Here is a 23,548-nt window from a genome sequence, read left to right as displayed (position 1 = left end):
TTGGTGGATGAGTTTTTATACTTCTCTCTGGGGGATTCAGACATTTGCCTACAGTTTACTTAATTAAATCATGGCCCCCAACTCTTGGCCAGGCCCTGAATAGATAAATTTCTCCTAAGTACGTATGTATTTATTTGTTTATTTATTTATTTATTATTATTATTATTGTAAGAGCGAGTGTGTGCACGAGCTGGGAGTGGAGAGCACAGGGAGAGGGAGAGAGAAAATCTCAAGCAGTCTCCATGCTTAGCACGGTGCCCATGCAGGTGTCAGTACCATGACCCCAAGATTACCACACGAGCCAAAATCAAGAGTCGGAGGCTCAACCAACTGAGCCATTCAGGCACCTCCCCCCGAGTATTTATAAATTGATTGCTCACTCTGAACCCAAACTACTCTTTTTAACTCTGGGGAGATAAATGGCTCCTATAATTCCAGAGTCCTGATGGGTCATGCAACACCTTTACCCACTACTGGGTAGACATTGCCTACTTGAAGTAAATGGAGAAGTTTCTGCTTATGGCCCACATATAATATTTTGTTTGGGGAGGGGTGGGAGTCAGAAAGAAGAAAGATAGTCACTATTTTGGAAATGTTGTACTTGCAAATGAATCACTTCTTCATCTACTCCCTGTTGAAAGGTCAAGCACATGTCTCAGGCACTCAGTGACCCAAGTTATCTCAAGCATATATGTAGCTCATCATTAACTAATTATCAGTACTGTCTAAAGCCCCGAGTGATGGTTTATTTTATTTATTTATTTATTTTATTTTCCAAACTACTTGGAAGTTGCAGTGGCATTTGGAAGCATCTAAATAATACTAACATATATGCCACTGGGTCTTTCAATTTTCAAAAATTAAACTTTTGCACACCCAGACAGACCCTATGGTTTCACAGTTCCCTCCTTTTGTACTTGTTCCTTTTACTTGAACTGTCCACAACCATCCCAACCTGGTCTTCCTGGGAAACTCATTTTTATTTTACAAAAGCTTGTATCAACCTTTTATATTCTATGATTATGTTCCAGACCCCTCCTTTCACATATATTCACACAGCCTGCCCCAGTCTACTCCAAAGTTAAAAAATGTCCTTCTCTGTACATCCATGTCTGAAGGCTGTTTGCACATTCTTTCTGTTATCACATGGGTCAGCTGTATTTTAATGATCTCTGTCGATATTTCAACATGCCAGGGTTGATGTTCCTAGAAGACAGGCACTGTGTTATTCCTCTTAGTATTCTCGTTATTTTCCGCATCATGAGTACTTGTTAGAATCTGAAAACAGAGTTTCTATTATTTATTTTGCCAGGCTCAGTTTTGTTTTTTTAATTTGCAATATATTATCGATTAACTGGGTTAGCTCTGATTATGGGACTGAAATAGTAGTTGTGGTAGTTAAGGGAGGTTTATCAGTGTTAGATTAATATTTTACAAGAAATGTTTTCATTTACTTGTATCATTAAGGAAGTGTTTTCTCTGCCAAGTAGAACAGGGGTTTAATGTCAGAGTGAGGTGTTTCATGATGACTGAGACATGTAGTTAGGTTTGTATTAGATAAGATAACACTAGCTGCTCCAAGTGAGCAGTCATAATAAAACTTTCTCTTGAGTTACTCTCTTGAGTTACTTAAAAGTCCAATGCAGGTTTTTCTGGTTGGGCAGGTCTCCTCCAAGTAGTGACTCAGGGCCTGAGGCATCACCTGTTGTGGCTTTGCGCTTTCATCATGTGGCATTTAAGGTTGCTGTCCTTCAACCTGTGCATGGGAAAAAGTAGAGAGGGTCACATGTGGGAAGTTTTAATGATCCCGACCTAGGAATGGCATATGTTACTAGTGCTCACTTTCCATTGGCTAGAACTTGTCACTTGGCTGCCATCTGGCCACACCTAACTCAAAGGAGGCCGGGCAGCACAGACTATCTGTAAGCCCAGAAAGAAGGGAAACAAGCTTGGTGATCTCTAATAGCGAGCAAAGAAACAATTCTCAATATGCAAATAGCAAATGGCATCTATTAGAACTTTGAAAATCTCACAGAACAAATGGGAGACTGAGGAAGTGGGCAAGAACCAGGGGAGTGCTATATGGGGTCTAGGGAACAAGAAAGTCTGATTGTCTGTCCTGGGTGCTGTGGATTTTCAGCCATCCAATGACGCTTTTTAAGATTCAAATTCCTGATTGGGGTAGGGCAGGGTGGTAGATGGGCCAGCAAGCTTAGTCTGACTAGCTCCCATCTCTGAGTGACTAGAAGATGGCAGGCCTGACAAGTCCAGTGGCTTACTGTCCCATTCAGAGTGAAGTCCAGATACTTCCCATGGCCTTGACGCCCCGATGAACTGGCTCCCAGTTACCCTTCTGACCTCACCTCTTGTTTTTCTCTCTCTCCCCCTTGCCCTGCTTCATCATACTCCCACCTTTGCTGTGTGTGTTTGCCAAGCAGTCTCCTCTGAGCAATGTTAGTATTGTTGTTTGCTCTGCTCTTTTTGCTGGTATTTGCATGCTTAGTCCCTCACTCCCTCCCAGTCTCTGCTCAAATGTCTCTTTAACTGAGAGGTTTTCCTTGACCACCCTGTACAATACAGCACCCCAACTCAAACCATTGCCCTCAGTGCCACTTATTCTGTTTTCTTTTGTTCATAGCGCTTACCGCTCCCAAACATTTGTATGTTTGCTTTGTTTTTTCTCTGTCTTCCCCTCTACTAGAATTTAAGCAACATGAGAGCAGGAACTTTGTTTTGTTTACATGCAAAAAACCAGACATTGGGTGAGTGTCAGAGCAAGCACTAGAATCCAGACTTCCTTCCTCCTGTCAGCAGATCACTGCAGGACCAGCCTGAGTTGGCATGGCCCGAGGCTAAAGTAGCCTGAGCCATTGAAGAATACCAACATTTATCTTTTTTGTACAATCTGACTCAGATTGTCAACACTTATTCTTTCCAGCTCATGAACATTTTTGCCACGGATATAATATTATTTATCACTCACCACCGACCACTGACCACCAATTTTTAATATTGGTCTATGTTGCTTATAATGCATCAGGTCAACCATTTTAGCTCTGGTGCAAACCAGTGCAAATAAAGCTGTGCACAGTTCTGTGTGCTTGTGAAAGAAACCCCCATGTGAACAGGGCAGTACTGAATTCTGACTGGCAGATTTCTGGTGGTCTGATTAGTCCACATATCAGTTTATGGTGGATACTCACAAGCACATAGGTTAGCTATCATTATCTGTTCTTGCTGTCAAGTGATGTCCTTTAGGCTTTGCCAACTGCTGTACTTGTGGTCATTTGTGTTTACTGGGCTTTGACAAGTAGACTATTACACAACACCCTCTTCTCCCTGCCTAAATTCTGTGACAACTGATAAATAAATCAAAAGAATGGCAAATAGGGATCAAAATGTCAGCTTTATTTCTGATAAGTTGATGATATCAAAGAATGTGGCTTAGTTGTAGGATAACAGTGTGTTTTCTAATACCAAGTCTCAGAAATAAACAGACTTATATACCCAGTTATGAATTCTAAAGAACTACAGGCCTCTCCACAGGAGGGCCTGTTCTATATACTGAACAGCACAAGGAACAGAGTAAAATAGGAAATAGTGATAGAGGGAAGCTAAGCCAGGAAGGAGGGTTACACTAAGATGGATGTCCTTTCACATGGAAAGAAATACCTGGAATGAGCAATTAATGTCTCTGTTAATAATTTAAAGAAATTGCTGTCACGTATTTTATGAGATTTTACAGATAAAAAAAATCCTTTAAAAAAATCTAAAAAGATGTGAATCTTTATATCGCACAGTTTATTCATGCTCCCTTGTATAGATAGGCAGAAAAATGTTCCCACAAAACTGAGTGTTCTCAAACTAGGCTGGGAGAATGTTGATTGTGTCTGGCAACACTCCCATAGACATGAGGGCTTAGGCAAGCACCTAATTCATTTTACTGTGGAGCTGCCCCCAGTAGCAACATCCACATGCATTCTTAGATTTCAGAAGAATAAATAAGGAAAAAATAACTTGTAGTTCTACCATAAATCTATAGCTCAGACCAAATTGGTTAATTTGAAGTGAACTGCAAAGTTCTTTTAGAAAATTTGCACCAAATGGTTATTTTGCTGTAAAACAAATCGTGCCTAACACAGTGCCCACTACAAAACTGGAGCTCAGTAAATACTTGTTGAATGAGTGAATCTGGACTCTGGGCTTCAATTTGAAATCAGTTGAAAGTCAATGATGATTGAAGAAATTTTATAGTTTTGACATTCATCTGAAACAGAAATTCCGTGGAGATTAGAAATATACAGAAAGAGTAATATAAACTCTTTTAACTACTTTTCCACTAAACCTAAGTGGCTAGAGTAACCAAAGATCCCCGTTTTCTCCTTAAAACAGGCAAGGCAAGCTAACCACTCCTTGTGGCAAGCTACTGTCTAATAATACTCATCATTTTGAGTAGCATTTTTACTAAGGGTCAGTTGTGACTATTCCCAAACTTATTTTATTTTACTTTATCTATCATCTATCTATCTATCTTTAAGTAGGCTCCATGCCCAGAGTGTGAAGCCCAGTGCGGGGCTTGAACTCATGACCCTGAGATCAAGACGTGAGCTAAGATCAAGAGTTGGATGCTTAACCGACTGAGCCACCTAGGCACCCCCCAAACCTTTTAATACTAGTTGTACTTGTTATTGTTATTACATGATTTAATTAAATATTACTGAAGCTGATGAACTGAGTGCAAAAGTAAAAGAGTTGTTCTGGAAACAAAGGTGAGTGTTTTGGAAAGACTTCACAAGAGGAGAGCTAAAAAAAGAACAACTAAAAGACAGGATTCCTTGGGTGCCTAGGTGGTTCAGTTGGTTAAGCAACTGCCTTCGGCTCAGGCCATGATCCTGGAGTCCCGGGATCGAGTCCCGCATTGGGCTCCCTGCTCGGCGGGGAGTCTGCTTCTCCCTCTGACCCTCACCCCTCTCATGCTCTCTCTATCTCATTCTCTCTCTCTCAAATAAATAAATAAAATCTTTAAAAAAATAAAAAAAATAAAAGACAGGATTCCTCATAGGTAGTTTATAGCCTTGTAGAGCAGCTAAGGTATATGTAAAACTAACTACTGTAGGATTTTAAATGCCATAGAAGATTACATGAAGATTCCAGAAGTTCAGAGGAGGAAGATTACTTTTGGCTCAGAGAATCATTGACAGGTACATAGAGAAGTTGATATATGAGCTGGTCTCTGAAAAGTGTAAAGTTAGGATGTACAGAGATGATTCATTCCAAGTAAAAAGAAGGATGTAAGCAAAGCCATGAGGCATAAGGCTGATGTTTGGCTGGTGCACAGGGTTCATGAAGAAGAAGAGTAGAAGATAAAGGTAGAAAGATAAATGGGTTGTGCTCACTTCGGCAGCACATATACTAAAATTGGAACGATACAGAGAAGATTAGCATGGCCCCTGTGCAAGGATGACACGCAAATTCATGAAGCGTTCCATAAAAAAGAAAGAAAGAAAGTAGGGAAGGAAGGAAGGAAGGAAGGAAAGAAGGAAGGAAGGAAGGAAGGAAGGAAGGAAGGAAGGAAGGAAGGAAGAAAGAAAGGAAGGAAGGAAGGAAGGAAGGAAGAAAGAGAAAGAAAGAAAGAAAGGAAGGAAGGAAGGAAGGAAGGAAGGAAGGAAGGAAGGAAGGAAGAAAGGAAGAAAGGAAGAAAGGAAGAAAGGAAGAAAGGAAGAAAGGAAGAAAGGAAGAAAGGAAGAAAAGAAAGAAAAGAAAGAAAAGAAAGAAAGAAAGAAAGAAAGAAAGAAAGAAAGAAAGAAAGAAAGAAAGAAAGAAAAGAAAGAAAGAGAAAGATGGGTTTCAAGTGGTAGAAGGCCCTAACTCCCACACTTATGAAATGTCTGGTCATTGTGAAAATAAGATACTTACTCTACTCATCCACACTGAACTTCATTGGTCTTTAGTATACTTACAAAATGAGGACTTTATGTTAGGGCATGATAAACCTCTATAATAATTTTTTCATTCATGGATTCATGCATTTTTTTTTCCTTAACTGCCTAATAGCTTATAAGCTCCCCTTAACCTAAGCTATTTTATATTACTTTTTGTTCAGCAATGCATATGATTAATTTTCTGCTTACGACATGGGTATTCACTTAATTTTTGGTGAAAATATTAATTGTAGAGTTAGTGATTATGTTTTTAAGAACTCTTGGTTCTTTTTTAAAGGCCCACATAAAATACCAACAATTTGTATTAGAAGATTACAAGCTTGCTTGATATTTTATACTTTAAAAACATGTTTTTCAAAGTTTGCAATATATGCAAGATCAAATGTGACTTTATTATACTGTTATAACAGTTGAAACTTAATGCACTTTAACAGATATAGTAAGAAAAAATCCTATCCATTACCTTTTTTCATTTGGTACACTATTAGTGCACTGTGATTGCTTGAGAGTGGAATAAGTCATCATGAAAATCTAAGGCATTGCTCAAAATGATACTCCCATAAAGAATGTCACTTTAACTGTTGGTTGGAAGAAGGGACTGCTCATTCCTAGAATATTAATCTTGAGCCCAATAGAAACAAAATATAATAATTATCTTAGCCTTCAGATACAAAGTTTGAGGACCTGTTTCACTTCTTTAGAAGCATAGTTCTATTTTCTTTAAGTAAAAATGAGAGTACCAATTAAAATAAAGATGATGATGGGATAAGGGAAATCATTATTTTGGTAGCTCTACTTTGAGGGCTACCCATTTTCCTCTTTAAAAATCTCAATTTGGGTATATGTGTATTCCCTTTCTTTGGTTTTCTCCCTTGTAAAATGAAAAATATTATAAAGTCAGAAGGCTCTTTCCATCCATGACCAATAATTTAATTTTTAGTAAGTTACTAGTCTCTGTTTCAACTAAAGTGAAATGGAAATAAACAGGGGTATCTAAGGAGGCTGATCACTGCTAAATTGCAAACACAAGAATTTTTTTGATATGGTCATATTCTGGAAACTTATGCTTCATTTTGGAACAAGAAGTTAGATTTTTCCAGCATGTTTAATAAAATTCATCTCTTGAGAACTGATTTATGCTCATACAACTCACACACACAAAATAAATTTAGAAAATATGTCAGCTCAACAGTGGGATATAAAAATATTATCACCAAGCTACCAAAACACCATTCAGGGGTTATCATATCCCCTCCTCACTATACAAAGGGGTATGCATGTGACACAATGAAAATATAAATTAGGGTTTACTGGGGGAAATTCAGAAATGGAGAAGTAGCAGAGCACATGGATCCTTCAGGCTCTCATCCCACAAAGAGTCTTACTTATTCAGGGCATAGCTGGATTGCTATAGAAAGAGTAGGGCTCCTGGAGGAGGGTGATGCTTATATAATGCTGAACTTATTTATAGGGAGAAGGGGACATGGGAATAAAAGACAAGACTGAGAACTTTGTCAGATGATTGGAAACAATTAAAAGAATGGAAATATTTGTACTGAAAAATACAATAACAATGACACATTTGATGGTTGTAGTAGTAGTTTAGACACACCTGAAGAGAGAATAAATGTGCTGAATGATAGATTGAAAGAAACATGCAAATGAAGCACAGATAAGACACAGTGAGAAATTTTAATTTATGAAAACTTGGAATCTCAGATAGAGAAAAGGGACAAGGGATAGAAGCAATATTTGAACATAATATGGCTGAGAATTTTTCAAAGATGATGAAAGACATCAATATACAGATTTAAGAAGCCATACAAACTCCAAGCAGGATAAGATTCCTAAGCACATCATAGTAAAACTTCTGAAAACTAAAGACAACAACATTCTAAAAATAGCTGGGTGGTGGTGGGGAGAAATAATCCAGAATACCTTCAGAAAATAACATTACACTAATGGTTGATTTATCAATGAAACAAGGGAAGATAGAAGACAGTGGAATGATATTTTTTAAAGTGTTGAAAGAAAATATCTGCCAATCTAGAATTTTATACCCTGAAAAAATATTCTTCAAGAATGGAAATGTAAAAGACTTAAAAAAAAAAAAGAAAAAAGAGTAGAGAGATTTTATCACCACCAGATTCACACTAAAAGGAAATACTAAATGGAATTCTTCAGGGAGGAGGAAAGTGATTCCAGATGGAATGTTGGAGATGCAGGAAGGAATGAAACACAATAAAAAGATTCAGTATCTAGGTAAATCTAGATAGTTGACTCGACAGTTTAAAATAGTAATAAAGTTATGTCCATGGGACTTAAAAATATTTATAAAATTAAAATATAATTAAAGTAGCATGTAAATTGAAATTAAAGTGGTTTAGGGTCTTTGTGTTGTCTTGAAAAAATAAAAATACCAATTTGCGTTAGACATTAACGAATCAAGGATGCATGTTGTAATCTCTAGGGTAATCATTAAAAGAATAGTAAAATGTAACTGCCAACCTGATAGGGAAAATGGAATGATAATAAATATTCATTCAGAAATAAGGCAAGAAGGAAGAGAAAAAGGAACATATAATAGGTAGTACAGATAGAAAGCAGAGATAGAAGACTTAACCCAAATATATGATAGTTATATTGGTAATTATATTAAGTTTAAATGAACTAAGTGCTCCACTTAAATTATCAGAGTTGATTTAAAAAATCTTTGAGTCACTTATAAGAGACACATCTAAAATATAAGGATAAGGATACAGAAAGGCTAAAAGTAAAAATGCAAAGAGATATAGCATGCAAACATTAATCAAAACCAAACTGGTATAGTTTAATTAATACCAAAGTACAACTTTATTAGTATCAAAGAATACATAGGCAAAAATCATTACTCACAGATAAAAGGGACATTTCCTTATGATTAAAATTAATATTTCTGGGATGCCTGAGTGGCTCAGTCATTAAGCGTCTGCCTTCGGCTCAGGTCATGATCCCAGGGTCCTGGGATTGAGCCCCGCATCAGGCTCCCTGCTCAGCGGGAAGCCTGTTTCTCCTTCTCCCACTCCCCCTGCTTGTGTTCCCACTCTCTCTGTGTCTCTCTCCATCAAATAAATAAATAAAATCTTTAAAAAAATGTATAATACATCACAACCACTTGAGGTCATTTTAGGAATTCAAGGTTGGTTTGATGTCTGGAAATCAATCACTGTAATTCACATTAACAGAATAGAGGATATGGTCATCACCATAGTTGTATAAAAAATGTTTAATAGAATTTAACATTCATTCATTCATTCATTATTCTAAAAACTCTCTCAGCAAATAGGAATAGAAGGAAACTTCCTTAATCAGATAAAGGTTATCCTCAAAAGGAAGGAGGAGTGTTTGGCACTCAGCTCTGGTATCAATCAATTTTTTCCTGATCTAACTCAGACCACTAAACCTTCTCCTTGCTCGTTTCTGAAGGGGGCCAGAAAGTGAGCTACATACACAGGTCATCAAGATGTGTCTATCTTCTACATGGGAAGCCAAGTAATGATGAGAAGTTTGCTCTGTGAGAATCAGAGGAGAATGAATGAGATGATGTTCATAGCCAATATCCATTAACTATGAGACGCTGATGTATACATCTTTGCATAGATGAGAACACTTGTGTTCTTGAATAAGAAATATATTTCTGAACTCTATGCAGACCATTTCTCTTCTATTAAGGGAAATTATTTTTTTAGACTGAGTATAATGTGAATCCTTGGGCTGTGGTTTTACACATGCTAATATAGTCATTCTCTGATTCTTGTTGGCTCTGTCATTCTTCTATTCCTTTACTTCTCTCCAAAAATCCAGACATCCCAAAATACTTTAGGTTTTTCAGTGAGCCAGGCTGATTTATTCATATGTACATTTTGCATATTCTGTGACATTTTCCTGGAATAACCTCTCCATCCTCACACCACCTCCACTCCTCATCCATTTGGCAAACTCCTATTTATTCTTCAAAATCCAACTCAAGTATCTTTCCTCTGTGAAGTCTTCTCTTCTTTACATTGTCACTGTGTCTTTCTTGTCTTCTAGAATAGTACTAATCTTACTTGTTAAAATGTTTAGTTCTGTCTCCCTATTACATTTTTAATTTCTTGAGAGAAGGTTCTGTGTCTTTATATTTGTATTCCTAGTATTTGAGCCCAATAAAAGTTCATTAAATGAAGGAATGAATGAGTGAATGAATAAACAAGTAATTGAATGAATCCACCTCAGTAGGGCTCTTTCTTCTTATGATCACCATTTGGGTATTCTGCTAAGCACTCATGAACTCATTCTAGCTAGTAATGAAAACTTCTCTGGTTGAGTTCATTAAATTTATAATCAATAATTAACTCTAAATTGAATTTATAATTGCTTTTATCATACTACTACAATCATGGGCATTCAAAATGCTGACTTCCCCAATGCATGTCATAACCTTAATTTTTAATTTCATCCTGCTTCTCTTAACAAAAGGGAGAAGGGGTAGAAGGAATTGAAAATTCTGAGGAATAACTTTAATTAAGTATGTAAATAGCTTGAAAAAACATTATAAAATAAGATTCAATCCAGAACCAAGATGGAGTATTAATTCCTAATTAAGTTCAGTGGTTTAATACCAAAACAAATAAGTGAGAGCAGAGTTGCCAAGGAAATGGGGAAACTAGTTCTTCCCATTGCTTTCCAGCCCTTTGCACTTATGGCATGTATAGGAAGTGAAATTACTTATAGTGCCCTGGGATAAATGGATAAGGCTGCTTGCTGTTGAAGACCAGCTGGGCGGGGGTTCTGGCTGCCCTAGGCTCTTGCTGGCTGTGGTGAGAGTTAAGGAAGTCAGGATCTCAGTGGTCCATAAGCTCTTTGCAGCAGACTGTTGGGGAAACTCTGAGGTTTAAGAAAGGGGGAGTAGACTGTAACTACAAGGATTTATGGTCTTGGCGCTCAGCCTGGTCTAACTAGGAAGTGTTTGAAGTAAGCAAGAAAGGCGTATACTACTTAAATTTCATAGTTAGGATTGTTTAGGCCAGTGATTTTCAACTCTGCTTTAGATTGGAGTCACTTAGAAGCTTTTAAAACATAAAAACACAGCAAAGCTGAGACCCTACCCTAGTATAGTTAAATCAGAGTCTCTGTGGGGAGGGGTATGGGATAGCATCAGTATTTTTTAAAAGTTTCCTACTGGTGATTCTAAAATATGTCCCGAGTTAAGAACCACTGGCATAAGCAGTGATTGATGATTAAAAATTATTAGTAAGGGACCTAAATTCTGCATATGTTTTCAAAAAGTTAATAATTAATATATACATATTTATATATTAATACGTACAAAAATACTTAATTTAATACTTATACTTCATGGGTTTTTAGCATAGGAAGCTTTGTGTTTTTGTTTTTATTGTTGTAGAATGGTATACGCCAGTCGGTAGTTTGTGTTTATTGCAAACTGTAGCCATATTCTTAGAAGGATATAGCCGTTGGAGTTTTAATCTTCAGCTTAATGCTTATGAAGTAATGGCAAACATGACTGCTGAATTGATCAGGAAGAGTAACACTGGAGGTTTTTAAACTAAGCCTTGAAGAGGATATAGAATTTAGATATGCAGAAGAGGTGGAGTGAAATGGGGGATAAGAATTGTAAATGCAGGAACAAATGAACACCCGGGAGGAAGAGGTACAAGAAAATTTCAGAGAAGAGTACTACAGAGTCTGCCAGGGGCTCAATGGCAATGGAAAGGGTGGCCAAAGCCAGCTGTCTCTTGAGGGCCTATGAGAGCAGTCCAAGGAGACCATCTTTTCACCTGTAGCAGTTGAAAATGGTCATGCCCAGGCTCCCTTGGTCTCTAATCCAGTGATGTGTGGAAACTTGATTACAGATAATGTTTACTGAACATGAGCTATATGCCAGGCACTTTTCCTGAGCACTTCATGTGTATTAACTAATTGAATCCTCACAGCAACCCAGAGAGCTAGGTTCCATTTGATCCCTGGCTTACAAATGAGGAAATGTGCAGCCTGTAGGCTGTTTTGGGGATGTATCTCTATTTTCTCTTGTATGGCTCTGATCCAGAGTCCACATGACATATTTACTGGGCAGTGAATTATATAGTTAAAACAGAAATGTGCAAGGTAGGCACGGGGTGAAAGTGCGTACTTGGAAATAAAGTCAACTAGGGATCAGAAAGTTAAGTATTTTGAACTCTTTTCCCCACAGGTATGAGGAATTTACTGATATTTTTTGAGCAAGGAATGGGATGATGGAAAATTTTACTAAAGTAGGTCTGGAAAAGGGAGTAGAGCAGGTTAAGGATAGGGGAGGGTGGGAGGTAGACATTAGGAAGCTAATGAAAGAAACTAGAGATGACGCGATAGAAAGCTAGGTCAGGGTGATGGTAGTAGTAATGGAGAGGGCACAGAGGCCAAGTGCCCATTATGAAGGTCCTGGTGACACAGAGTGAGCCTGAGTAACTGGACGAGCCATGGGAGGTCAGGGGGAAAATCCCGATGAAGGGTAGGTGGTGAACGGAATCATTCCAGCCTGGGATGTGTTATTATATTTCATATCCTGACTTCTTGTTTTCAATTTTATTTTGCATTCTTACCTATTTTTGATATGGGTGGCAATATTTATCTGTATACTTTAATTTCACATTAACCCATTACCTAGTGAAAATAGGATATTGACATTACTATCTGTAATTAATATAGTGTTATTTTTATAATAATATGTACTATTATTGATAATATTATTACTTACTTTAGATTATCAGACCAGGATGAAGAAGGCAAGACCAAGCAGAAGTGTATCATATCTGACCCCTCCTTTTCCATGGTGACAGTTCAACGGGAAGATAGTGGAATAACCTGGGAGACCAGTTCAAGCAGGTCTTTCACTCCTTGGGCCTCGGAAGAGAGTCAGACTTCTGGTGTGTGTAGTCTGGAAGGGTCAACTGTGAATTCTCCTCCAGGGAATGTTTCCTTTATTGTGGATGGAGTTAAAAAGGTTCGGAAAAGAACGCCCAAGTCAAAACGTGGCTCACCATCACTGCGTCGGAAAGGCAACAAAAAGAGAAATTCTCTCGAATCTCAAGATGTTCCAGCAAATACAAAAGATAATCCTTTAATTTCAGAAAGCCAGGTACTAAGCACCCAGAAAGAGAAGTCATCTACTGGTATTTATGATAAAACGAGAAAAAAGAAGACCACCTCAAATACACCTCCTATTACCGGGGCAATATATAAAGAACACAAGCCCTTAGTGTTAAGGCCAGTCTACATAGGAACAGTACAGTATAAAATTAAGATGTTTAATTCAGTTAAAGAAGAATTAATTCCTCTACAATTTTATGGAACATTGCCAAAGGGTTATGTAATTAAAGAAATACATTATAGGAAGGGGAAAGATGCATCCATTAGTCTAGAGCCAGATATGAGCAATCGTGATTCTAATATAGTTTCTCAAACAAGCAAATTAGTAGGCCAAAACATAGAAGATGATAAGGTAAAAGAGCTTGCTACACCCTGGAAAGCTGCATCCTCTAAAGGATCAGAGTCCTTGACTTCCTCATTCAGTCATGAAGATGAAAAGAAAATTTACGTTGATTCTCCACTAAAGGCCGCATCTGCCACCAAGCACACAGTTTCCTCTTATGCAAGTAATGACACAGCAGAACAAGACATACAGCTCATCCCTCCACAGTTAGTGCCACGACAGCCAGGTGATGAAGCAAAACTCCATGAAATGGAGCCTTCCTCTCTTACACCTGATACATCTACAACTGGGTTACTGGAAACAGCGAAGGAAGAATTTGAGCCTGATTCACAAGAAATAGTGACTTCAGAGCATGACTCTTCAGTCTTACCACTGTTAGTGGATGAGGTAAAGAAGGAAGATATGTATTCTGTTGACCATTCCATTTCATTGGAGGCAGAAAAGGATTCTCTGGAAACAGGTGCACCAGGTCTGGCAGCATCCATTGAGGAAGATTTTGGCCCAGAGACAACAGAGCTGGACCTGACTTCACCAGAGAGGGCAGAAGCAGTCTCTGAACAACAAACCCCTCCTTATCTTGATGTCAAAGGAATGGAGGAAGAAAATGTACCTGAGCCATCCATTTCTCTTTTTGAACCTCTAGTGTTAGAGGAACCAAAGAAAGAAGAAGTTGAAACTTCTCTACCGATAGCTGCTACCCCTGAACCTGAAGATTCTAATTTAGTGGAAGAAGAGATCATAGAACTTGAATACCCAGAGAGTCCATCTATTTCCAAGAAGCCCTTCTCACCATATTTGGACACTGAAGTGGAGCAGAAAGAAGAGGAGATCCTTTTACCATCACTGAAAGCATCCACACCTGAACATGTTGCTTCATCTGAGGAAGAAAAAGAGGAAAATGAGTCTGTTTCTACTGATTCTGCTTTTGTATCAGAGTATTCAGTCCCACAGGATTTGCACCATGAACTAGAGCAGCAAGAAGTTGAGCCAGTTTCTCCATCCACTGTAAACGGTATATCTGAACATGCAATTTTTTCAGAAGGGGAGAATGAGGAATTTGAGCCTTTGGCCTCTGCATCTGAGTGCTCTCTGTCACCATCTACAACTGAGCAGACTTCTGAATGCCAGTCCCCTCAGTTTTCAGCAGCTTTCTCAGAACACGTGGTCCTGTCCGGAGAAGACGCTTCAGAAAGTGGATGTTACACACCAGATTCCACATCTGCTTCTGAATATTCGACTCTATGCCAGGCAACAAAAGGGTCACTGATGAAAACAATTGACCTAAAGTCCCCATTAAAATCAAAAGATGTTTCTGAGCATACGATTTTGTCAGAAGAAAAGAAGGAAGACACTGGATTGTGTTCCCCAAATGTGGCCTCTGTCTCTAAACGCTCTCTCTCACCATCCACAGCTGAGCAGACTTCTGAATGCAAGGCCCCACTGTTTTCAACTGCTACATTGGAACAGGCAGTCATGTCAGAAGAAGAGGACCTAGGAAGTGAGCGTTTCACAGCAGATTCAACATTGACTTCCCAAAATGCAGTTCCGCCAAATGTAACACAGGAATCCCCAAAGAAAATAATTGATGATGTGTCCCCATTAAAATCAAAAGATGTTTCTGAGCACACGATTTTGTCAGAAGAAAAGAAGGAAGACACTGGATTGTATTCCCCAAATGTGGCCTCTGACTCTGAAAGCTCTCTCCAACCATCCACAGCTGAGCAGACTTCTGAATGCCAGGCCCTGTCATTTGTAGCTACCCCATCTGAGCATATTGTCTTATCAGAAGAGACAGTAGAAATTGAGCGGTACACACCCTCCTCCACCTCGACCTCTGAATTTTCGGTACCACCATATGCAACACCAGAAGCACGAGAGGAAGAAATTGTCCACAGATACCCTTTAAACCTAAAAGGTGCCTCCTCACCCACGAATTTCTCAGAAGAAGAGCAAGACATTGGACTTTTTTCTCCAGACTCAGCATTTGTGTCAGAATTCTCATTTTCACCCTATGCAACTCAGGAAACGGAAAAAAGAGAATTTGAATGTGATTCTCCAATATGTTTAACATCACCATCTGAGCACACTATTTTGTCAGATGAAGACACTGAGGAAGCTGAACTTTTTTCTCCAGACTCAGCATCACAAGTTTCAATCCCACCGTATAGAATCCCAGAAACAAAGAAAAATGAATTTGAGCATGATTCACTGGTAACTGCAATATCTGCTTCTGGATATTCTGGCTCTTCAGAAGCAGATGAGGAAGACACTGTGCCAACAGCTGCCACACCCATACCTGAGCACCTTGGTTCATCACAGAAGCAACAAGCCAAACCTTCCCCTTCAATGTCTGCACCCGAAGACTTGAGTCTGCCATCTTCAACAAATAAAAGAGAGATCACAAAAGTTGAGCCAGATGCTCAAACAACCTCAATATCTGTATCTAAATATCTCATTTTGACACAGCAGCATATAACTCGAGGATTTTCAGAACCCGAGTCTGAAGACTTGATTTCACCATATTCAACCAGTGAAACAGAGAAAGGAGAAATTCAGACTAGTTCACCAGTAGCTGCAACACCTGTTTCTTTACCTGCACAATCATTTACAGTAAAGGAAGACACCAAACCAGTTTTGCATTCATCTCAATATTCAGTTTCACCTGATTCAGTCCATGCACTTCAGAAAGAACAAGAAGCCAAAGCATCACTCACTCCAAAAGCTGCAAATGAACAGATGGCTTTGTTAAAAGTTAAAAGTAAGGAAGAAATTGTGCCTGATTCTCAAGAAGCTACAGCACATGTATCACGGGATCAAGAAATGGAGCTTCAGCCTCCAAATGTTCTAGGGTCTGGGATGAAATATTCAGTTCTGCCTGACTTGGTAGATGAGCCAAAGAAGGATGTGAAACCCAATTTAGCTCCCACTGTGACATCTGAACCAGAACAGAGAATGTTGTCAGAGAATGAGCCTGAGGTAATAAAACCATATTCACCTCTAAAGGACACGTCTTTATCTGGACCTGAGACTTTATCTGCAGTAAAAACGCAAGTGAAACACGACTCTAAAATAGCTGATACATCTAGAGTGTTGCATTCAGCTCCACGAAGAGTGCAAGAGGAAGCTGAACATGGACCACCCGCACCAGAATTTTTGGAAGAAATAAAGAAAGAAATTGAACCCAGTTGTTCAGTAACCACATCTGTAACTAAGCATGATTCAAGCTTACCCAAGTTAGGAAAAGAAGAAACCCCAACAGATTTATCTTTTACCACCCCTATAGAACATCCAGTCTTAACAAAAATAGAAAAGAGTGAATTAGGAAGTGGTTTGCCACCACTGGTGACATCTATAGATGAGCATTCACTTCTTAAAGAAGAAAAGGTAGCAAGGAAAATGAGTTCTTCTCCCACTGTAACTGCTACATCTGAACGTCCAGCTTGGTCAGAAGCAGAGAAAGAAATTAAATTTGATTCACCTGCAAGAATATCCTCTCTATCAGATCATTCTTTGTCCAAGGTAGAAACTGAAGAATTTAAACCTGGGTTGCCAATAACCAAAGCATCATCTTCTCAGCATTCAGATGTATCTAAGGAAGAGAGGGTGGAAAATGAACAAGGTCTTTCATTTTCTACAGTCCTTGACTCTGAACAACTGGTTTTATCACAGAAAAAGAATTCTGTGTCTGCCTCAGAGGTGTCAGGGCCTGAACATGTGCTTTTGCTCAACCAAGGTGGTGAGGTGAAGAAAAAAGAAACCGAACTTGCTTCTTCACAAGACATGTCACCTGCCCGCAAACATATAGTTCTGAAAGGCAAAAATGAGGAAATGGAAAGTTCTTCTCCTGAGTTAGAAAATTTAGTGTCAGCAGACTTAACTTTGACCCCCAAAGATGATAAGAACAAACAGACAGTGGAGCCATCTTCTACAGCTCAGGGAGATTTCCTGTCAGAAAGACAAGATCTTGCTCTGGCGGAGTTTTCTTTGGAACTTGAACAGAAAGATAAGCCACACCAAGTATCAGAATTACCAAGCACTGAGTCAGAATTCAGTCATAGTTTAGGTGGGCAAGATGGATCCGTAGATACAAAACAAGTAAAATCTCCCATAACCGAAACAGAGGATTCTGTCTTAGAAAAGGGCCTTGCTGAGCTTAGGAGCAGAAGAGGAGGAAAAGAAGAAAACAGGGAACATCATGTGTCAACTACAGTTGACCCTGAAATTTCAGAGGTTTCATCATGCCTAAGGGAGGAACCTCAGATTCAAGAAATTAAATCTTTCTCCCCCAAGGTAGTCAACTTAGGGTCAAAAGAAGCATTGACCCCTCTAGTTGAAGGAGACGGCCCCAAAGAACCTCAACCACATACCTTTTCTTTAAAAGGATTATCAGAGAAGTTGAACCATTCGGCTGACATTAAAACGGGAGAAAAACAAGAAATAAGCCCATTACTGTCAACAGGAAATTTGAAGACACAAGTGATAGGATATATTGAAACGAAACAAAATGAAGAAACAGACCAACCAAATTCATTCTGTGTGCCCCAGAGTGTAACAGAACCATCAAAGATTGTTTCTTCTGACCTTGTGGAACAAGAGAAGCCTGGAAAAGCACTTCATTCAGATCAAGGTGTTAAATTATCTGATGTAAGCATGTCTTTTGCAGATAAAAAAGATCTAGGTGTTAAACAATTTTTATTTTTGAAAGAGAATTTGCCTTTGGAAGAATCAAAATCATTTATCACAACTGAGCCTGCAGATGTTAAAGAAACACAGATGCAAGAGGCCCTTTTTGTTCCAAAGGATGAAAGCTGGATGCTGGAAAAGCCAGAAAGGGATCTGGCAAGTCAACATGAAGAAAGAATACTGGGATCTGTGGAGCTGGGTTCCTCTGGCAATAATGATTTGATGACAGGGCAGCTCAAAGCCACTCTGCTGGATAAAGACCATACATGTGAAACCAGAAAGCAGCTTCTGCCACATTCTGCTGAGGAATCTCCTTTATCATTACGAGAGCCAGTATCTACTCTCAATACCTCCAGTGGTGACATAGAGACCTTATCAACTAAAACTTACTCTTCTGAAGAAATAAAGCTGGCTCCCAAACCAAAATCTTTTGTTCCAACTGGAAATGTAGAGAGAAATGAAGCAGAGGGGAAGCAGATCTTCTCTTTTGTGGGGAATGAAAGTTTGATACTGGAGAAAACAAACACAGAATTTTCCAGGCCTTGCAAAGAAGGCAGCCAGGAAGAAATCAAACTACCTTCTGAAAGAATCCACCAAAAACCAGTGTCTGACACATCAGTGGAACAGATCAAATCAGAAACTATTCCCTCTCCCACCAAAGCAGCCCATTTTCTGGCAGAAGATTCAGAACCTGGCTTGGGCAATGAGAAAGAAGCACACAGAAGTATATCTCCTTTAGCTGGAGAGAAGCCATTAGAAGAAGCAAAAACGATTCAGTCAAAGGTCGTGGATGATGTTAATGAGATAGGGAAGCCAGCATCTGAAATGAAAATACCCACACCAATAAAACCGCCCTCCTCAATGCAAGAAAATGAAGAACCTCAACCCGCAGAGCCACCTGAGGTGACACAAAAGTTGCCTAAGCATCCAGAGGCAGTTGAGCCAGGCCTTTCTGAGGAGAAGGGGAAGAAAGGAATTTTATCTTTCACATCATGGATGTCCAGTTTGTTTTTTGGCTCAAGCACTCCAGATAAGAAAGTTGCTGAAAAAGATTTAGAAACTCAGCCAAGTCCATCTGCAGAAAAAGCAGTGCCTGTGACTGAGTCTGAAGGAACAGCTTCAGCTGACTCTAATGCAACCGAGAAACCAGCTGATCGTCTGTTACCAGAGGCAAAACTTAAAATTGCTGAAAAATCCAGAGGCACTTTAGTTAAATCTGGTGAAGGCCAAGACTTTGAAGAAAAACCCACATCTTTATCAAATGTAGAAATTTTACAACAGCCAAAATCCAACTTTGAGGTGTCTAGTGAAGATTATGGGAAAAAAGAAATTCTAGACTATTCAGAGGAAATGGACCTCAACTCGGTAGTTGCTTTTGCGGATGATGAGGAACATCTTGAAATTCAATCTTATTCTCCCATGGGTGAGAAATCCATTGTGGGAGAAGTGCAAAATGCAGTTCCTCTTCATATCACTGATAGTAAAAGAGGCCAGAAGCCAGAAATTTCTGATCCATCTAAATGGAATATTTCTATTCTTAAGAAAGAGCCAAGAAGTGATCAAAAAGAAAAATCACTCTTTTCATTTGATGCAAGAGATAAGGTGCCACAACAGCCAAAATCAGCTTCATCTAGCTTCACAAGTAAAAATATCACTAAGGAATCGGAGAAGCCAGAGACAATAATTTTGCCAGTAGAAGAATCTAAATGCAGCTTAATTGATCTGGGTGAAGAGAGACTGAAGAAAGAAATGCTAAAACCTACTTCCTTGAAAACTTCTGAAGAGGAAACAAAACTCAGGTCTGTTAGCCCAACTGAGGAGAAAGGTGACTTGGAAACCAGATCATATTCCGTGGCAGAAAACAAGGTGCTGGCAGAAAAGCCAGAAACTGTGGCCCCATTAGAACTTTGGGATAATGACAGAGGGAGGGCACAAATTGCACATGGATCTAGCCTTATTAAATTGGAAGAATCAAAAGCGGCAGCTGTGCTGCAGCAAGTCTCCCAAAATGAAGACCACAAAGAAGGACGCACAATAATGAAGCAGGAGAAAGAAGAAAAACAAAAGCTGTCACAAGTATTTTCAGAAGGAAAGCAGCAGCAGGAAATTCAGCCTTCTTCCGTGAATGTAATCAGGTCTATGCCTGAAGAATCAGTTATCTCCTTAAGTCCTTCTTTGGATGAAACTCAGCCATTTTCATCAGTTAAAACCGTATCAGTTACTGAAAAATCAGAAACTATGCTCTTGGAGGGTCGCCCAGAAATCAGGGAAACAAGGGCAGTAGGAACTCAACCACATCCAGGAGAAGAAAATAAAGTTTTGGTGGAGAAAATCAAAATGTTCCTTCCAGAGGATCTTCCTTATCATGATGAAAGAGATAACTACTCTTTACCTAAGGAAGGCAATCTGATATTGGAAAAGTCAAGCAGGGATATGGCAAGTCACAATGAAGAAAAGGGACAGGTCACAACAGCAGAGCCATCGAAAGGTGGTTCAATAGATACCACAAAAGAAAGCATGAAACAAGGATCTCCATCTAAAGAATCTGAAAGGATTTTAGATCATCATTTTGATGAAACAAAGAGCTTAGAAACCCCACCATATTTGTTGTCATCTGCGAAATCACAAACACTTGTTTCAGGAAATTCTCCAGAAATTAATACAGTAAAGAAACAAGAAATGCCATGGTCAGAATTGACTCCAGGTAGGCATACAGTCCATACTATCCAAACTTCTGAAGATCTAACATCTGAAATGTCTAAGCAATCAGTTCTTGCTTCAGAGCAGCATATGGAGGCTGTGGAAGATGCCCACGTATCTTCAGCAAGTAGCAACTATGCTCAATTTATAAAGAATGCATCAGCAATCAATGCTGGTAGAAGGGTTCCTGCTAGAGAAAGATCCAAGGAGCCTGAAGACACGTATGTGAAAGATGAAGATTTCACAGTGACTAGTAAGCCAGCTGGACTTTCAGAAGATCAAAAGAGTGCCTTCAGTATTATTTCTGAAGGCTGCGAGATTTTGAATATTCATGCTTCTGCATTTATTTCTTCAGTTGATCAGGAGGAAAGTGAACTAATGCAAGATAAGCTAGAATATTTGGAAGAGAAGGCTTCATTTAAAACTATATCCCTTCAGGACAGTAGTGAGGCTGTTTCTTGCCATAAAACATTAAAGAGTAAGTTAGAAGATTCTGATCAAGTTACATCACTGCAAGACGATAAACAAAAGGAATCTCTTAACATAAAACGGGAGGTAGCCACAGATTCAGAAACTGATGATTTCACCTTTAATCAGCCCACAGCTCCCAGTGAAGAAGATTATTTTGAAAAATATACATTGATTGATTATAACATCTCTCCAGCCCCAGAAAAACAAAAAGCTCCATGGAAATTAAATGTTGAGGGGGAACTCCCAAAGGAAGTTACAGAAGATACTGTCTCTTTCCCAGAAAGTTCAGAAGAAAGTGCCCTGGAACATGAATATGACTTGGTGAAATTAGATGAAAGCTTCTATGGGATGGAGAAGGACTATAGCAAACTATCTCACCCAGAGACCCAGAAGCCTTTGGATATCCAGCAATCAGCTGACAGAGATGCCTCAAAGAGCATAAATAGAGAGGTGGACTTAAAGTCGCCGGGGATGCCTTTATTTGGTACAGAGGAAGGGGTTTTGTCACGAACCCAGATCTTTCCTACCACCACTAAAGCCATTAATCCCGAACTTCTGGAGGAGCCACCTGCATTTGCATTTTTATACAAGGATCTGTATGAAGAAGCAGTTGGAGAGAAAAAGAAGGAAGGGGAGACAGCTTCTGAAGGTGACAGTGTGAATTCTGAGGCATCGTTTCCAAGCAGGAATTCTGACACCGATGATGGAACAGGAATATATTTTGAGAAGTACATACTCAAAGATGACATTCTCCATGACACATCTGTATCTCAAAAGGACCAAGGCCAAGGTCTGGAAAAAAAAGCAGTTGGTAAGGATGATTCATACCAACCAATAGCTGCAGAAGGGGAAATTTGGGGGAGGTTTGGAACTATTTTGGGGGAGAAGAGTCTGGAAGAGGAACAGAAAGCTACTTACAGGGAAGGAGACTCAGTATGCCATGTGGAGACCCTTGACAATGAAGCTATGCAGGGAAAAGCTCCCATCACTGAGGAAGTCACAGTGGTTACCCAGAAGGTAAGCTATGCGGTTCCATTTGAAGACATCCATCATGTCCTGGAGAGAGCGGATGAAACGAGCAGTCAGAGTAATGAAGCAGCAAGTGCAAGTCCAGAAGTCAACCTGAACATCCCAGTACAAGTGTCCTTCCCAGAGGAAGAACTTGCATCTGGTGCAACTTGTGTTCAAGAAACACTGCAAGAAGAACCTATAATAATGGTCGCACCTGAGCCAAGTGAAGACAGACTCCGCAGTAGCCCCGTTCAGGATGAGTATGAATTTGCTGAATCCCTGAATTATGAAATGGTTGCTCAAGACACTTTATCAGAGGAACTGTATTCAGAATCCGCGCCTGAAGATGTGTTATCTCAAGGAAAGGAATCCTTTGAACACGTCAGTGAGGATGAATTTGTGAGTGAGGTAGAACAAAGTATGTCTGCCAAACAGAAGGAGTTGGGCAGAGAGAAGACAGAACAAGAACAATTGTCATCAGAGTCAGCAACTGAGAAGGAACAGAGGGAACCGAAAAAGTCCCAGATCGACACATACTGTTACACTTGCAGAAGCCCAATTTCTGCGGTTGACCAGATGCTTGGCATGCACAAGGACCATGAGGTTGCAACACTTGATACAGCGATAAGTGCTGTAAAGGTAAAAAAGATTTTAAAGCATATAAGTACATAATAATAATAATACATTTAATTTCTTTTCATATTTCCTCAATTTAAAAAATGACCAATATTTGATATCTTCATATTTAGGGATAATAGTCTGAAAGAAAGCTAAGAATTCTTCCCTAGGCATTCAGTTAAGATCAATTTGACAAATGTTTATTGAGTATACACTATGTGCAAGACATTTTTCTAGGGTTCTGGCAATAACATTGTAAATAACACAGGGTCACAACCTTTGAGGGGTTTTATCTTTTGGTGGTAGCCCTTAACATTATCCAAAAAAGCCAAATAATTTTATTTTCACTTTTTTATTTTTTTAAAGATTTTATTTATTTATCTGAGAGAGAAAGAGAATGAGTGAGAGAGAGAGAGCACACGTGGGCAGGGTTGGGGGGAGACAGAGGGAGAGGGGGAAGCAGGCTCCCCACTGAGCAGGGAGCCCGATGCGGGGCTCGATCCCAGGATCCTGAGATCATGACCTGACCTGAAGGCAGGCACAAGCCAGCCAGGCAACGAAGCCAAATAATATTAAATTGAAAAATATGCTTTTGAGCATAAAACACAATTTA

The 23,548-nt window shown here is 39.2% G+C and overlaps 1 protein-coding gene, 1 long non-coding RNA gene and 1 other non-coding gene across 3 annotated transcripts in view; 2 read left to right on the top strand and 1 right to left on the bottom strand.

Moving 5' to 3' along the window:
- LOC141374860 (uncharacterized) lies at positions 1-17,918 on the bottom strand. Its single transcript, XR_012382007.1, has 3 exons — positions 17,820-17,918; positions 4,175-4,267; positions 1-1,756 (listed from the first exon to the last, which is right to left on the bottom strand). It is a non-coding gene; the product is annotated as an uncharacterized lncRNA (long non-coding RNA).
- Positions 1-23,548, top strand: part of CMYA5 (cardiomyopathy associated 5) — an 88,316-nt gene that overhangs the window by 21,134 nt on the left and 43,634 nt on the right. Inside the window, exon 2 of the mRNA XM_025892714.2 lies at positions 12,723-22,956. Coding sequence (XP_025748499.1) covers positions 12,723-22,956 — 10,234 coding nt within the window. The remainder of the gene's footprint in view (positions 1-12,722; positions 22,957-23,548) is intronic.
- On the top strand, positions 5,389-5,495 carry LOC112839613 (U6 spliceosomal RNA). Its single transcript, XR_003212250.1, has one exon. It is a non-coding gene; the product is annotated as a U6 spliceosomal RNA (small nuclear RNA).

Source organism: Callorhinus ursinus, unplaced genomic scaffold (genome assembly GCF_003265705.2).
Source record: "Callorhinus ursinus isolate GAN/ISIS: 27379988/994484 unplaced genomic scaffold, GSC_fseal_2.0 scaffold23, whole genome shotgun sequence".
NCBI classification, from domain to species: Eukaryota; Metazoa; Chordata; class Mammalia; order Carnivora; family Otariidae; genus Callorhinus; species Callorhinus ursinus.
This window is presented reverse-complemented; position numbering and strand designations above follow the sequence as displayed.